The sequence below is a fragment of the Leucoraja erinacea genome, chromosome 18 (assembly GCF_028641065.1).
Source record: "Leucoraja erinacea ecotype New England chromosome 18, Leri_hhj_1, whole genome shotgun sequence".
NCBI classification, from domain to species: domain Eukaryota; kingdom Metazoa; phylum Chordata; class Chondrichthyes; order Rajiformes; family Rajidae; genus Leucoraja; species Leucoraja erinaceus.
The window spans coordinates 12,418,254-12,435,968 of record NC_073394.1 but is presented as its reverse complement, the minus strand read 5'-3'; the positions used below and the strand labels follow the sequence as shown (position 1 = coordinate 12,435,968).

The 17,715-nt window shown below is 42.1% G+C and overlaps 2 protein-coding genes across 6 annotated transcripts in view; one reads left to right on the top strand and one right to left on the bottom strand.

Moving 5' to 3' along the window:
* The window catches only part of usp47 (ubiquitin specific peptidase 47), a 100,753-nt gene that overhangs the window by 79,789 nt on the left and 3,249 nt on the right, over nt 1-17,715 (top strand). For all 4 annotated transcript variants that reach the window (XM_055649338.1, XM_055649336.1, XM_055649335.1 and 1 more), the window contains 6 exons: nt 10,411-10,586; nt 12,603-12,683; nt 14,358-14,473; nt 15,177-15,295; nt 16,198-16,328; nt 17,552-17,599. In XM_055649338.1, the coding sequence (XP_055505313.1) occupies nt 10,411-10,586; nt 12,603-12,683; nt 14,358-14,473; nt 15,177-15,295; nt 16,198-16,328; nt 17,552-17,599 (671 nt within the window). The remainder of the gene's footprint in view (nt 1-10,410; nt 10,587-12,602; nt 12,684-14,357; nt 14,474-15,176; nt 15,296-16,197; nt 16,329-17,551; nt 17,600-17,715) is intronic.
* The window catches only part of dkk3b (dickkopf WNT signaling pathway inhibitor 3b), a 28,203-nt gene continuing 18,394 nt past the window's right edge, over nt 7,907-17,715 (bottom strand). For both annotated transcript variants that reach the window (XM_055649339.1, XM_055649341.1), the window contains one exon: nt 7,907-8,595. In XM_055649339.1, coding sequence (XP_055505314.1) covers nt 8,538-8,595 — 58 coding nt within the window. In that variant the 3' untranslated portion in view covers nt 7,907-8,537. The remainder of the gene's footprint in view (nt 8,596-17,715) is intronic.

The window sequence follows — 17,715 nt, the reverse complement described above, 5'->3', positions numbered from 1 at the left end:
CCCCTAATGTGTAGGTTAAGTGGGACAACATAGAATCAGTGTGAACGGGTGATCAATGGTTGGCGTGGACTCGGTGAGTGATGGTCCTGTGTATCTACACTGAAATAAAGATATTTACCGTGGAATGCAGGTATAAAAACTATAAAAATATCAGTATCACAACAGATCAGGTAGCACCCGTGGATAGAAAAACAGTTTTTATATTTTATTTTATATTCATGCCATTTTTTTTTTTTTTAAACCTCAAAACTGTTTTTGTTCTTCAATGCATCAAGAGTTATTATGGAAATCGTTCAAAATACTTTTGATGCATTAAACAAACTGTGTGGGCCACAGACGTTTAGACTGCACGGGACAAATACGCCTTCACTTCTTAGAATTTGCTTTAGTGGTCAGACTGCTTTAAGGTGCTGTCCAAGCATAATCACTCCCTGAATTGCACTTCAGCATCAGCAGGTATTTATTTTTATGGCTGGCTTGGACACAAATAGGTTATTGAGAATCAAGCTTTCAAAGTAATTTAATTAATTACCTCCACTTTTCTGCATTAGTTATTTTTCTAAGAGACTGTTCCATAAGCTGAATCCGCACACAGTATTTATAACAGAAATGCCTTCAACTGGTTAGGCAATAATTCTGGTATTCTCCCACCTTAACAATGTTCTTGACATTTTTGCTGACTAATCCTTGTGTGTCAATTTACATTTAATAACCACCTCTGAAGCTTTGGAAAACACTTTGGGGTTTGAAGAAAGGTCTTTGGCCAGAATTGTTATTTGTTCTGAATATTTCCAACATTTTCTGTTTTCACTTCAGGCAATGTAACTCGTTGTGCTCTTGCAGCATTTATCACCAACCTTAGACATTTCTCCACGTAATTGCCTTTACCCTAAATCCCTTAATAACATTTGGTTAATTTCAGCTTCAGAATTAATAATTAGCCCAGCATTTTCAGCAATTTGCAGAGGAGAATTCTAGATTTCTCCCAATTTGTGTAGAAGTGTTTCCTGCCATCAAGTGTCAGACTGTGTCCATCATACCCTAGATAGACACAAAATGCTGGAGTAACTCAGGTTGCATCACTGGATAAAAGGAATGGGTGACGTTTCGGGTTGTGACCTTTCTTCAGATTCGGGAGAGGGAGACACAGAGATAAGGAAGTATCCGACTCTACTCCATACGCTACTCTGCCAGCATAATCAGTTTCTGTCACTCTATCAGTTCTCCTTGATGTCTTGAATGCTTTGATCACATCACACTTTCATCTTCTAACTCGGTCTTTGTATTTTAATCTTTGGGTTGAGCAACATTCTGAAAGATATGCACTGCTTTCCATCCTGGGTCAGTATACCCTTCCTAAAATGTGTTGCCCACGACTAAAAACAAATGTTAAGGAGGTGTTATCTAATCCTAACGCCACAACATTGTGTTCTAATTGTGTCCAGCGTTCTTTAAGCCTTTTTAATAGTTCCTGCACCTATCTGTGACATATTAGTGATCCACGTACAATTAAGACTTTCTGAATGTCAACACTTTTTAGTTTCTCATGATTTGAAAATTATTCTAGACTGCTATATTTTTTCCATGATAAATGACCTCAAACTTATCTGTCTTAAGTGACTAAATGTGTCAGAAGGAATTGCAGATACTGCCTTAAACCGAAGATAGACTCAAAATGCTGGAGTGACTCAGCAGGACAGGCAGCATCTCTGGAGAGAAGGAATGGGTGAAGTTTCGGGCTGAGACCCTTCTTCAGACTGAAAAAAGGTTTTGAACTGAAACCCAACCCATTCCTTCCCTCCAGAGATGTTGCCAGTTGCCAGACAGCATTTTGTGTCTTCTGTGTATGTGACTGATCTTGTAAGGACTGGCAAAGACTTGATGGGCCAAATGGTGTCCTGTACTGTAACCGTTTGTTATGTCCATTTGTCATTATTATGAGTTCCATAGGGTATAGGACAGTACAGAAACAGTCCCTTCGGCCACTGTGTCCACGCTGACCACAATGCCAGTTTAAACTCATCCCACCTGCCTGCACATGGTCTGTATCGCTCCATTCCCTCATGTGCCTGTATAAATGCCTTTTAAATATCACTTGACGGTATGTTTCCAGTACCTACCACTCTCAGTGCTCATAAATCGTTCAACCTTTCCTCTCTATCTTTAAAGCTATGCCTGTAGTAATTGCAAAGAGATGTGGCAGTTACTGCAGTCTCGCTTTGCGTCATACATAAATAAATGACTTCTGATGCCATCATCCAACTATTTTTTTTTTTTTTAAAGACGCTTGAGCATATACTCTACTTTGACCCCCTTTGAACCAGATTAATAAAGCTTTTGTTATCCAAGCACAAACTTCAGCTGATGCTCTCTAATGAGATGTGATATTATGCCTTCTCCAATTCTTATCAATAATGTCAGTTAGAGATTCCTCTGTTCATTACTGTGGTCAACTTAAATTAAATATATATGGTTCGGAATAACAATCTGCGCAAATTCATGCAGACTCCCCCTGTCCACTCAAAATACAATACAATACCATTTATTTGTCATTTGAACCTCACATGAGATTCAAACGAAATTTGGTTTCTGCAGTCATACAAGAAAAGAACCAGGACACACACCAACACAATTTACACAAACATCCATCACAGTGAATCTCTTCCTCACTGTGATGGAAGGCAAAGTCTTGTCTCTTCCCTGCTCTCCATTCTTCTCCCGATGTCAAAATCAAAGCCAAAGCCAAAAGTATTTATTCTTCCTGAATTACAGACGCATGTACTTTTATGTCTACTTGATACTCGTCTATAGTTGCTGAGCTTTTTCATTGACCCAATACTCCTCTAAGTAGAGTAGTGTTAGCGGCACTTACTAGACTAAAGGAACAGTTATTGGATCAAAGGGATACAGGGAGGTGCCAACCTTTCATGGTCTGGGTTGGAACAGTCTGATCTTTGTTATTTGTTCATTCTACATTCCATTTTGGAACAGAATCTATCAGAATAAAATTATTTTATAAAGTAAAGAGGATTAAATGTCATTGAAATGTCATGGAAAGGTGTCGAGCATTTCTTAAAGGCTAGTGGAATGCTGGCTTTTAGAGAACCCTCATACACTGAGTTATGGGCCTGTCCCACAGAGGTGATTTTTCAGGCGACTGTCACGCACACACAGACGCACACACAGACGCACACACAGACACACACACAGACACACACCCAGACACACACACAAACACACACACACAGACACACCCACAGATACACACAGACATCGCTTCCTTCACCAGCCCGTTATTCAGGCGGCGGACAGGGCAAGTGGGGGGAGCGCTGTCTGAGTGAAATTCACACAGTGCAAAGCCAATGTGATACAGATACACACCGCGATGAACAGGAAGGTTGGCGCTGTAATTAAGACGGTGAAAGCACAGTGTACGGGAAGGTGAACGTAAGTCCTTTAAAGGGTGGGGGGGAGAAGGAGTGGAGGCAACTTTTAAGAAGCCAGAGATACACGGTTGTGAAGCTTGGTGAACAGTAACATTACCTGTCGGTTATCCTTGGTTCTGAAAACTACTGCTTATGTTTTTTTCTCCCAATGAGCCAATGAAATTCACCGGTCAGCACCGGCTACAATCTACGAGAACCTACTACAACCTTCGACCTCCTTGCGACACACCTACTGCGCGAGAATCCACGCTACTCTCCATGGCGACTTAATTCTGGTCGCTGCTAATTATTCAACACGTTGAAAAATTTGCGGCGACCATAATGATGCCGCAACTAGTTCCCAGAATGCAGGAACTCGTCACGACCATGAAGGCGACTCCCCGGCAACCACCCGCGAACATGTGGCGACTATGTGGCGACCGCATAATCTCTTGCAGTCGCCTAAGTGGGACAGGCCCATTAGACTGCAACTGTACAAAGTTGTGGTTAGACAATAGCTGGAGACTTGAGAGGACTTCTGAGCTCCACATGATCGATTTTCTGGGACAACGTGCAAACTCCAAATTAGATTATGAGAAGAAATTACGCAAACTGTAAATTACTAAGTAATGTGATTAAAGGTCTTAAGATATCAGGGGAAACTGAATAGGGTTCTTTCATCATGAAAGAGGAATCCAGATTGGAGCCAGCTTTCTCCAGAGACGGTGGTGGAAATCTTGAAGTACTTCAATAGATAAATGTTGATTCGCGGTGAACCAGTTTAAAATCAGCGGATTCTGGATATTGCTCTGGATTTGGATTAAGAGGGCTGATCCATGGGTGGGTGCTGCTGGGGACGCAAGTCGGGGCTTGATCAACCCCGGCTGGGTCGCCTGGGCGAGGCCGTCTGATGTAGTGAGATCTGAAATATCCAATGCCCCAGGTCACATCACTGAGGATGCATCCCAGCGCATCTAGAATATGTATCTTTCACACTGCTCAACACAATTCCTCCTACAATAAGTTTGCATACATAAAAATAAATATTTAGTCTGTTCCATCTAATCCTTTTTTAAATTTAAATCGTCATGTCCATGTGTTTGTTTTCTATCTCCTAGGATTGTGCAATTGTTTGTACTGCATTTTATTTCAGTGTAATATTGCCAGTTACAGAGTCAGCAGACCATGGATATTTCAGTTAGGCACATTGCATTCTTGAACCTTCGGCAATCTCTGTGCTCCTCCCCCTCCCCTCCCCCTCCTCTATCATTCTGCGAAGTCATTCTTTTTAAACGCTTAAGTCATTGCTTTATTTTCCAGGCCAAAACACTGGTGTGAATTAATTCTTATTATTTAATGTCAGGGCTTGGAGGTGTTTTATCACTGCAATGGCTTGAAGTGCAGTTCATAACTTGTACTAAACACTGTGATAGACGCCCATTATATGCCCACTTTATTGTACTTATTTTCAATCTAATGTATCATTGCTTTTAGGTCTTTGAGCTTGTGGATCTTTGTCAGGAAGTAAAAGATAACATTGCTTAATAAGTAAATGATGAGATGTCCTAATTACATGGGTAAATGTTGATTGGCAGCTGTACTATGTTTTATCTTTAAGGACAGTATAATAATCAGTCGGCATTTCCCAATAATACTCCCTGTTGATTCTAGCTATTTCCAAATGTTTTCAACACAATCCAAGTTTATTTAGATTTTTCTAACACTCAATTGAAAATTCGCCATAATTCCTGGCTAGAACAATATAATTCAGCTGCCTGAACATGATACCAAGTTAAACTAATCTCTGCCAGCACGAGATCCATATTCCTTTATTCCCTGCATATCCATGTGCCTATCAAAAAGCCTCTTAAATGCCGCTATCGTATCGTCCCTCACCAACACCACCCTTGGTAATGCACTCCAGGCACCCACCACTCTGTGTACATTTTTTAATGTTCCGCATGTCTCTTAAACTTTCTCCTCTGACCATAAAGCTATGTCCTCTAGTCTTTGATATTTCTACTCTGGAGGAAAAGGTCCTGACTGTGTACCTTATCTATGTCTCTCATACCTTTATACACTTCTATCAGATCTTCCCTCAACCTCTGATACAGTAGACGAGGTTCACCGGCCACACACATTGCATAAGGATCTGCCTTACTTCCTAAACAATTAAACTCTGACTTGACCTAGTGTTTACTTGAAGCCAGTTGTTTATAGGCATAAATTGTATGTGGCACGGAATAATACATTTTCTGTGAAACAAAATTAGATTGGTGTTCCTGTAATAAAGTGAACATCTCCCTTACCCTCTGAGAATTCTGTTATGAAACCTAACATTGTAGAATCACAGATGCCGCAAACTATTCTGAATGAATACAATTGAAAAATATTTTAAGAATCCCGAGTTCTGGATCTTAATCACTCTAAACCCGTTGTAAATAAAAACATAATAAATATTGTCCAGTGAAATAGAACAATCATTAGACAAGTAGCACTTAACAGGAAACAAACCAGGGTAAAATTGTAAGACTATTTCCTGATTGCTCCTCCATAAAAAATCACATGGATATTCTATCCCTCATTCCTGGACTTGGTATTTGCTGGCACTACTACTTTTCTGCCCTTTCTCCAAGCACTCGGAAGTCTTTTCCTATTTGAAACTTGTTGAGGAATCTGCTCCTAACGCTCTTTCGGGCTTTCAGGGCCATGACTATAACAAAATAACTGCCCTCATCTTTGACGTTTGCTAAATGGCATTAATCTGCATCCTCTGATTACCAATCCTCCTGTCGCTGGAGATTTCACCAAAGCTGTACAATATCCTCCTTTAACAATCTCTGTCATAAGGAGATTAATATCAATATCTACAATTTTTCTTGAATGGAACCATTTCAAAAACCATCACTTTACCAGGGTCCTGGTATCCACCCCTGAGTGTTGTCCAGAATTATTTAAGGTAGTTTTCTTGCCTTTATGTTATATCCATTCTAACAAGGACAAGTATTTTAAAAATCTCTATAATGTTAAGGACGCACAGTGGCGCTGCGGTAGAGTTGTTGCCTTACCCGCCTGAGACCCGGGTTCAATCCTGACTACGGGTGCCGTCTGTATGGAGTTTGTTCGTTCTCTCCATGACCGTGTGGGTTTTCTCCAGGAGCCTGTGTTTCTTCCCACACTCCAAAGGCGTACAGACTTGTAGGTTAATTGACTTTGGTAAAAATTACCCCTGGTGTGTAGGATAGTGCTAGTGTGTGGGGATTGCTGATCGGCCTGGACTCGGTGGACTGAAGGACCTGTTTCCACACTGAAAAATATTACTATGCTGAGCAATTCATCAGCCTCCCTCACATACAATGTTGTCTTTATCTTAAAAAGGGATGATTGTAAGTGGCAGTTCAAAAGAAGCTTTAAATTACTTTATGGTGTTTAAAATGTGAATTATTTTCTGATCATGGGGTCTTGAGCTAAACCCAATGTCACACATTGGAGTGATAGAATAGGGTCATCTGGTCGCTGACCAAATGTACAGTAAACAATTCCAGTCACAGCAATGAAAGCTCCCTTTCATCTCCAGTGTGGCTGCCAGCCCTTAATTACATCTGGAGTTTATTACACCATACTGTGGAAACCATGAAGTAAAATAAGAAGTCCATTGTTCGAGGATGCTAACTTGGAGCTGGACCTGTCAGACATGAACCCACACAAGGCAGCTGACCACAACCAGAAGCCATAAATATAAGCGTAACATAAATATAAATACAGCAAGGGAAAGCCTCTCTTTCTTGTGAACGGTAAACATGTGGTTGAGGTGAATAGCAGAGATGGATTTAAGCAGATGTCTGGAAGAGTGGACAGGGGAGGAGAGGGTATGGTGATAGCTCAGAGGAAGCTTGTGTAGTATGTAAACACACGCACAGAACTGTTGGGCTGAATGGCCTGTGACAAAATCCATAAATTTCATTCCTGTCTTGTGTATTTATTGGCCATGATACCCACTTTGCCAGACTGAATTAATGAGAGGTGCGGTTAGTGATCTTAGAGGTGAAATTTTTCATTGCTTTATTATTGTATGTCAGAAGTATAATACTATAATTTTTTTTCCTCTGGGTTGCACATTTTCACCATATCCACATTTAACACACCAATAGAATGTGAAAGTTTAAAATAAACTGATGGATTAACACTCTTAACTTCCTTACAGTCTAATTAAATAGAATAAGTCCATGGGAGAAATACCAATCAAAACATTGTCTTGTTGCTTCTGGCAGATTTTCAGAATGACTTCTCCCTACATTTTGGCTCAGTTCATTTTGTGACTGTTAGTCTCCAAGTCAAGCATTAAGAAAAAAACTCACCAGGTGTGTGCTGGAGAGAAGTTAGTGAACTTGCTTCAACCTCAAGCTACTTACAAAACTGTATCCCTATGATAGAATCTCACTGCGGATGATGTGCATTGGAGACAGGACTTGAATTGGCTACATCACCCTTAATGTGGTCAACAATGAATCAAGATGATGGCTGATTTTTTTTTCTCCCCCTTCATTCTTGCACTGTTCCTCTATCCTTAGATGTCCTTAATTACCAGAAATATGACTATCTGTTTCTGAACAAAACTCAATGACTGAGCCACTGGTATGCATCTGGTATGCACCTTCCAAAGGTGGACACAAAATGCTGGAGTAACTCAGCGAGTCAGGCAGCATCTCTGGAGAAAAGGAATAGGTGACATTTTGGATCGAGACCCTTCAGATTGAAAGTCAGGGGATTCAATCACATTCCTCTAGGGTAGAGAGTTCTAACCATTCACCACCCTCTTAGGGTAGAATTCTCTTCTCGGTCCTGAAATTATTCAGATTGGATACCTCAGATGGGAATCATGCTGCATTTGTTTTGCAAAGTCTGAAAATAATTTTGTAAATTTCAGTGAGCTCTCTCCTGCTCTCATTCTTCCAAACTCTAGAGAATAATGGTAACGTCTGTTAAACCTCTCCTCGTGGGAAATATGAAGGTTAAAAGCACCAGCTTGACCTGAAGTAGGAAGTCCAGCATTATGCATTGGTGCATTAAATGAAGCTTCTAAATACACCAGCTGAGAACCCAGTGTACTTGTCACCCATGTTTTGCGGCCACACCGAGGCAGGTTTGGTACCATTCACCGTCCATCAATCTGTGGAGAGGAAGAGATTCCCAATTAATTGTGAATTACATAATAGACAATAGGTGCAGGAGTAGGCCATTCGGCCCTTCGAGCCAGCACCATGCCATTCAATGTGATCATGGCTGATAATCCCCAATCAGTACCCCGTTCCTGCCTTCTCCCCATATCCCCCGACTCCGCTATCTTTAAGAGCTCTATTTAGCTCTCTCTTGAAAGTATCCAGAGAGCCGGCCTCCACCGCCCTCTGAGGCAGAGAATTCTACAGACTCATAACTCTCTGTGAGAAAAAGTGTTTCCTCGCCTCCGTTCTAAATGGCTTACCTCTCAGTCTTAAAGTGTGGCCCCTGGTTCTGGACTCCCCCAACATCAGGGACATGTTTCCTGCCTCTAGCGTGATCAAACCCTTAATAATCTTATATGTTTCAATAAGATAACTTCTCATCTTTCTAAACTCCTGAGTATACAGGCCCAGCCGCTCCATTCTCTCAGCATATGACAGTCCTGCCATCCCGGGAATTAACCTTGTAAACCTACGCTGCACTCTGTCAATAGCAAGAATTATCAACCAAGAGGCTATGGCCTCAACTTTGAGTGAATCTCATGAAGTTTAAGCATTCATTAATCCTCCATTCAACTTGTCATAGAAAGTTAAAACAGCTACTTAAGGGCAGCATTGAGGGATGGTCTAAGGATGTCGTTAATGGCTCAATGTTACTAATGTTATAATTGCAATGTCTCTGATGTTCTCTGACCCAGAAAAGGAACTGGTGAACTTCTGCAGTATCTACATTGCAGCTAGTAATTTGAATATTTTTTTTAATTCTCCATTTTCTCTCTCTCTCTCTGTACCTGCTTTGAACTATTCTAACTGATATATTTCATCCAAACTTTGCACCAGCATTAATTCTCCTTCATCAAGAAGATGGTGTAGGAAGGAACTGCAGATGCTGGTTTCAATCGAAGATAGACACAAAATGCTGGAGTAATTCAGCAGGACAGGCAGCATCTCTGGAGATAAGGAATGGTGACGTTTCGGGGCGAGACCCTTCTTCAGACTGATCAGTCTGAAGAAGGGTTTTGACCCGAAATGTCACCCACTCCTTCTCTCCAGAGATGCTGCCTGACCCGCTGAGTTACTCCAACATTTTGTGATAGTCCATTGGTCTGGACAATGCTTTTTTGTGATGGTACACACATGGCTGCATCTCTAAAAAGTTATAAACTAGATTTTAGAATTTGTATACTATTACAAAAATATTTCTAACGTTTTTAAAGAATTTATATTAATTTAGGTGGTCAGGTTCTTGAACAAGTTAAGCAGCTTTGTCGGACGATGATCCGCCATAGACACCAGCAGCAAGGAATGATATGTGTACAGTTCACCATTTTGTCTGTAAAAAAAGCTCTGGATGGAGATCTTCACAGAACCAGATGCCTGTCACCCCTGCACCATAATCGGCACGGTGCAGACCAAAGCATTTTCATGTTGAAGGGTGAGGGATGCATTCTGCCCAACCCTGATCACCAAATCTGAGCCGATCAGTTCCTTTAATCAGTATTTTCCAATTTAACATTTGTCTCAGTGTTGACACGACTTAGCAAAATCAGTAGATAGAGCAGTACAACAGACTTTAAAATCCTTCATGATGACGGACGATGGCAGTGAGCAGCTAACATCCTGTTCTGCTCCGGCACTTCTTGTCGCTTGTACAGAAACGCAAACGCTCAGTAATGTGCACATGAACGCAGAGGTTTCAATCAAATGAGTGTCAATAGAATTACTGTTTGGATGTCATGTTTTTTATACTGATTTTCTTCTTGCAGATTTGTTGGTGCTTGTTGACAAGCGTATCACGCTGGCTGCATTCAAGCAACAGTTAGAACCGTACATTGGAGTTCCATCATCCCAGTTTAAGATATTCCGAGTCTATGCTAATAGCCAGGAGTTTGAAAGTGTCCGATTAAATGAAACACTTTCGTCATTCTCTGATGACAACAAGGTGAGAAATTGATTTAATTTTGGTTTCTGTGGAGTCAAGATTTTTTGAGTTGCATTTAGCTGTTTTATATTTGACAAATTAAGTCTTCACAAAGCGATGTTCCAAGACTCTCAGGGAGACGCAAATACTGGAGAAACTCAGCGGGTGAGGCAGCATCTATGGAGCAAAGGAAATAGGCAACGTTTCGGGTCGTGACCCTTCTTCAGACTTCGAGATCCTTCCAAGACTCTTGAATGCCTTGTCCTCTAGTGTTGCATCCATCTTGTTTAGAAGCAGTGAATGCTGTGTGCTGAGGGAGAGAAGAACAACTACTCGGCAACATTTGTGGAGAGATAATTAATGCTTACAGTAGGTTGCTGACCTTGCATTGAAAATGGAGCTCTTAAAGTTTAAGTTCCCAGCTTTATAAACATTTGCAGCACCGGCCATTATTTCCAAACCATTTCGATTCCCAGCTTTTTGTCTGTGCTCATTCGAATAACCCAGACCATAAAAATAGATGAAATGGACGTGGTAACAGGGTGCTAAAGCCTCTTGAAATTTCCCTGTCATTCACAGAGTTAGTTACACAGCAGGGAAGAGGGGCCTTCATCCCAACATGTCCATGACCAAGTTGACTACTTGAGTTTGTTCCATTCACCTGCATTTAGACTATATATCCCTATAGACTATTTCTGTCCATTAACAGCGTGTGCACCCCCGACAGAAGTACAGCCCATACATAGGAGTGGTGTTTGGGAGACGGCTGGGATGAATTTGCTGGCTGCCGTGGGAACTGCAGGCATCTTCTGCACATGGGAACTCTGTTCACGGCCACGTATCTGACCTGTAAACTGTTCAGGTTACAAACAGTTCTCAGGAACGGAACTCAGTTGTAACATGGGAATGATCTGAGTCATCCCCAGGTTACAGCCTGTATAAATGTATTTTTTATATGTTGTAATTGCTCTCGTCTTTGCTATTTTTCTGGCAACTTGTTGCATTTACCCACCTTGAAACTGTATGAATAATTTCCCTTCATGTCCCCGCTAAAGTCTTAAACCTACGCCCTCTACTTTTATACTCCCCTGCCCTGAGGTAAAAACTGTGGCTATACCTTATCCATGCTCCTCATGATCTTATACATCTGTCTAAGGTCACCACCCCCTTGGTCTCTTGCGCTCTATTCCGGCTATCCAGTCTTTCCTGATAACTAAAACCTTCCAGACAGGACTAGCTATAAGAACCAGATGGAAGCTGGATATTCTTTTCTTCCACTGCCTTTTGAGGAAGAGCATTCCAAAGATCCAAGTAAAAAAAACAATTGCCTCGGTCTTAAATAGGTCAGGCCTTGCCTTTCCCCTTGCCGGGATGAGTGGGGCTATGGTAGAGCTGAACCTGCTGAATATCAGCCAGGCTAAAGCAGCTGCTAATAGAAAACCAAGCCCCCTCCCATAATGTTCCATCACACTGCACTGTGATTGTAATGTGCATTGGATGTGGCCTATTCCAACTGCACTTTCCAAATTCTCAACCTGTACCACAGGAAGGTCAAAGGCAGCTGATGCATGGAGGCTCACTGCCTGCAGGTTCCCCTCTAAGTCGCACACTGTCCTGATGCAATGTTGGTGTGGGAGCAGGAGCGCCTTCCTCATATGTTAACTAAGGTGACACAGCACAGCTTTCTGAAGGCCATTTAATTCTTCCCTTGCATATGACTTAATTAAAGGCACATTCATTCAGACTTTGGATTCCAGAACCCCATGGGCTTACAATTTTTGTCAGCCTATTAATGCTGACGTTGGAGATGCAAGAAAGTGCTGATGCGGGAATCTTGAGCAAAGCATAATACTAGAGGAACTCAACATCATCACCCTGATGAAGGTTCCAACCCAAAAATATCATCTGTCCATTCCCCTCACAGATGCAGTTTAACCTGTCGAGTTCCTCCAGCACTTTGCGGAATGCAGACATTGGTAGCGTCTAATTTTAAATTATGGCGTAAAATCCATTTTTTTGTTTCAAACAAACCTACAGATAACCATTCGACTTGGACGAGCTCTACGGAAAGGAGAATATCGTGTTAAAGTCTTCCAACTCCTGGTGAATGATCCAGAGGTAAGGCCTGCTCCTTCTCCTGACTCTAACCTCGGTCACAAGCCTGAGCAAACCCCTGAATTACCAGAATCCAATTTTATGCTCAAGTCTCTGATGTTGCCACAGAACGGGGAGGGGGGGGGGGGCAACTTGGCACTGAACCTAACTAACACTAATTAAATTTGGCTGGATTAACTTTCTGTACATATGCTGAAGCAGATTTAATTACTTCTGCTGCGATCTTAATTGACCATATAAAATTTGAAAAGGTTGTGATTTCTGGATTATGTCTTGGTACTTTTGGCTGTACTTGGTGGTCTTATAAGCACCTCATAAACTATGTTTTGAAATGCAGTGAAATTTAACTTGTGGGACCTATTACATCTGTGTGTCAGAAGCTTGTGAATGCAACCTTGGCCGGTTCATTTTACAATTCCCTCTGGGGTAGTAAAAATTGAGTCAAGGTAAATTTCTGTGCAAATACATAAAGTATTTTCCCTGGAAGGAGTGGGAGAGTTTTTCACAAGTTTATTTTTCAATTACATTTGGGAGCCGCACTGTCCCTGGTTAAATCACAATCCAGTGTCACTGGCGAGTGCTGTCAAATATTGTCTGTTCATGATGCAACTTGTGACTGCACTTGAAACCTTGCGGATCATGGCTGTCCTTGAGAGCTCCATCTACCTCACCAGGCAATGATGGGCGTTGGTTGTTGGCATGCAGTCGGGCGGGGAGTGGAAGAGCGAGAGTAACAAAGGGGGCAAACTACCCCAGCCTCGCCACGGCTAAATCACTGAACACTCTGTACGCAGGCAAGGGAACCCGTATGCAAGTGAATGATGCCGCTCCACGACAGCTACTCAATAATTTTGGTCTTGAATGAGCAGCAAGTTTGAATCCCCGAGTAAACCAAGCATATTGTGGAATGATAAACAGCATTTAGATAGTTGCATTTTTTCTATAAAAGCCTTGGGTTCACTAATGCAAAGGGGATCTTTGGCTATATTTACCTTGCATTCTACTTTGTGAAGTAACGCCTCTGGACAACATGGGATGGGCAGCACATACTTGCACTCCTTTCTGCTTGAACAAATACACTTCAAAGATCTGATTCCTCTGGACATTGGGACAGTACTTGGATGTATGTACCTCCATGATGTCAAGAATCAAGGGTGTTTCATTGTCATATGTACTGGCAACAGAACAATTAAATTCTTACTTGCTGCAGCTTAAGCAGCTCAGTGACACAATTGAACAGATAAATAAACAATGTTCAATTGAAGAAGGGTCTCGACCTGAAATGTCACCCATTCCTTCTATCCAGAGATGCTGCCTGTCCCGCTGAATTACTCCAACATTTTGTATCTATCTTCGGTGTAAATCAGCATCTGCAGTTCCTTCCTACACAATAAATAAATAACCGTAATACTAGGTAAACACCATAACAAGGCAAAACTGAAATTTGTAATGCAAGCAAAGATGCATTCCATAGAGATCACTGTTCCTGAGATTAATGTTGTATTCTATTCAAGAGCCTGATGGTCCCAGTTGCTTTGTAAATATTTCTTGATAACCTAAAGTTTAGTCTGGAAATGCATGTTTGAATGTTCTTTGGTCGTTATTGAACTTAACACCAGAATCATACTTGTGTAAAAGATTGTTGTGCCTATACTGTACTCTGCTCTTGTATTGCAGCCTTGTAAATTTCTCCTCGATGCTGTGTTTGCTAAAGGCATGACAGTGCGTCAGTCAAAGGAGGAGCTGCTGCCCCAGCTGAGAGAGCAATGTGGGCTGGATCTCAGCATAGACAGGTATGGTTGGCATGAAACACATTAAAGCAGAGTGCCAATTTCTAAACCATTTAGTACATTGTCATCTGGTCCATTTTGTTTTCTCCCGTCTGTAATTCTTTTGCTAATCTGCCAGATTTACATCCATATACCCCCCCGGCTTAGAATTTTGCAATGAGTGACATGACAAGACCGTCATTGGCGAGACAACATTTGGAATACTGTGTGAAGTTCTGGTTGCCCATCTCGAGGAGGAATGTCATTAATTTGGGAAAGATGCAAAAGAGGTTCACCAGGATGTTACCTGGGCGTGGGTTTGAGTTATAGGAAGAGGTTGGATAGGCTGGGAATTTTTCCTTTGGCATGTAGGAGGCTGAGGGGTGACCTCAACACTGCACAAGGAGTGCAATCTGGAAACTATGCCAGCGGACCTGAACATAATCTGCCAACACAAGACATCACGTACTTCATGTGAACCAGAGCCACAATCGTGCCCCAATGAACGATTGCAACGTGGTCATGTCATTGTCTGAAAAGGACTGTATCCCAGTGCTAGTAAGTCTAGTTCAGGAGTCGTTGGATGAATAGAGAGTGTAGACCTGAAGAGATTGCAGCACAATGTAATTAATCTGATCAATTACAATTAATTATTAAGTGGACTTATTACGGTCCTGCATCATCCCTGAGTACACTGGCTGACCGTCTCTCATCATATGTTTGACAGGTTTAGACTGAGGAAGAAAACCTGGAAGAATCCTGGAACAATCTTTCTGGACTATCACGTCTATGAGAACGACATCAACATCTCCAGCAACTGGGAAGTTTTCCTTGAAGCACTTAATGGTGAGCTTGCTTGGGGAAGGAGATTCCAGGTTTGAGCTCTGAGGCAGCTGAAGGCTGGTCCTCCATACAGGGAGCCGTGTACAAGAAGCTGCAGCATTGGAGAGTTGTTGGGAAGAGTTTCAGGCCGGGGAGTTGTGAGACTAAGGATTTTAATTTGACACGTGAGGGGCATGAAGGTCTGTGTGGAGAAACATGACAACGCAGGGTAGGAAACTTGGGCAGTAATTCTGTGGGCCATTGACTCTCTGCTAAAGTATGTGTAGAACCAAGTATTTCTGCCAAAGTATTTGTAGAATCAAGTATGTTCAATGGCCCTTTGGTATTATGTTTGCCTTATACTTGGTATAGAGTGGAATAACTCTACATCGCTACAGAAAACATGCCATTAAGCTGGAACGAGTGCAGCGAAGATCCCTTGTGCAGGAGGCTGAGGGGTGATCTCATAGAGATGTGTAAAGTAGGAACCCGAAAGGAAACTTTTTACACAGACGGTGGTGGGTATATGGAATGAGCTGCCAGAAGTAGTAATTTAGGCAGGTACAATAATGTTTAAAACATATTTGCACACGCACATGGATAGGAAAGGTTTAGAGGAAGAGGAACAAATGGGACTAGCCTAGGTGGGGCATTTTGGTCAGCAGGGATGTGTTGGGCCGAAAGGCCAGTTTCCCGGAAGAATCACGTGGCCTTCTCTTACCGTCCTATAGGCAGCGGCTGTAGGACAGAGGCGACAGTAAGCCAGTAACACAGGTGAGAATGGGGTGGATCAGTAAACTGAAGGGAAGCTTGCCCTCACTTCACCAGTGAGTGACCACAAATGCAGCACCACTGAGCGGTTTCTACACCGCAGGAAATAATTGCCACTTCACTATTTGTTCTAACTCTGTCGGTCTTCCTCGCAGAAGCTGAGAAGATGAAATCCCTGTCCCAGCTGGCAGTACTGACCAGACGATGGAAGCCGTCGCAGATGAAGCTCGACCCTTTCCAAGAGGTTGTCCTGGAAAGCAGCAGTGTTGAGGAGCTGAAGGAGAAGGTCGGTCACTTGCTTTTACATCCATCTGACGCTGCATTCTGGTAAATCTTTCACTGCGCAGCCCCTGCGATTGGGTGGACCACTCTGTTGTTCTAACAACCAAGAGTAGGGAACTCAAGAAGCAGAGGCCATCGTTTTAAGGTGTGAGGGGAAAGATTTAGCAGGAATCTGGGACAATTTTTTCACAGAGGGGTAGTGAGTATATGGAATGACCTGCCAGCGAAAGTGGTTGAGGCAGATACTATAACAATGGATTAAGGGGAGAAGGTAGGAGAATTGGGTTGAGAGGGAAAGATAGACCAGCCATGACTGAATGGCAAAGTAGACTTGTTGGGTCAAATGGCCTAATTCTGCTCCTATAAATGATGAACATGATCGACAATTAAAAGGACAGGTACATGGATGGGACAGGTTTAGAGGGTTATGAGCCAAATGGGACTAGCTTAAAACAGGGCATTTTGGTCAGCATGGACGTTTGTGTCCAGCGGGTTTGTTTCCGTGCTGTATGACTCTACGTAATGTGTAGACAGGACTTTAAGCTAGGCTTGATGTTGTGACCCATGAGTGTTCAGCATCAACTTGGTCAGTCTATGCTACTTCACACTGGTCATCTCAGATTCACACAATTGACAACTCGCTTGGCTCACTATTTTTTGGATTTGGATATTAATTTACAGATGAAGCTGGAGCTTAAAATGATCACTGTTGGATCTTACAACCCACTGCCTATTGGGGTGATGGGAAAAAGTAATCACTTTCAGAAGAGAATTGGATTGGCACTGGGAAGAATAACTAGAGGACTTGAGGGAAATTGTCTATTGCCTATAGGCATAAATGAGACATGGCATAAATGTAATATGGCATAGAAGGTGGTCATTCAACCCGTTGGGTGTATGCCAGCTTCCTACAGAGCAATGCCATAAATCACTTTCACTGCTTCCTTATTTTCCTTTCGTTTGCAACACATTCCCTCTCATCACCGGAGCAATTCACCTATTGGCTGTTTAGATGCAGGTAAATGGGATATGCCCAAGATACATGGACAAGGTGGGCCGAAGGGCCTTTTCTCATGCTGTGTAGCTCTATGACTGTGACTCTGAGGGGCTCACTGCAGAATAATCAAGGTAGGTGGTTAAAGCAGAGTAGTCTCGTGCATGGTGTGGTTCTGATGTAATGTGCCCGGTTCTGCTTGGATGATGATCCAATTGTTCTGTCTCCCACAGTTACACGCAATAAGTGAGATTCCCATGGAAAATATAGAATTTGCCAAGGTGAGTGTTCTTTAAAACATATCAAAAGTGCTGGAAAACCTAATTAAAAGCATGCTGAAAATACACAGCGTTTCAGGTTATCTCTGTTAATGCTTTTATATTAAATCAAACATTAA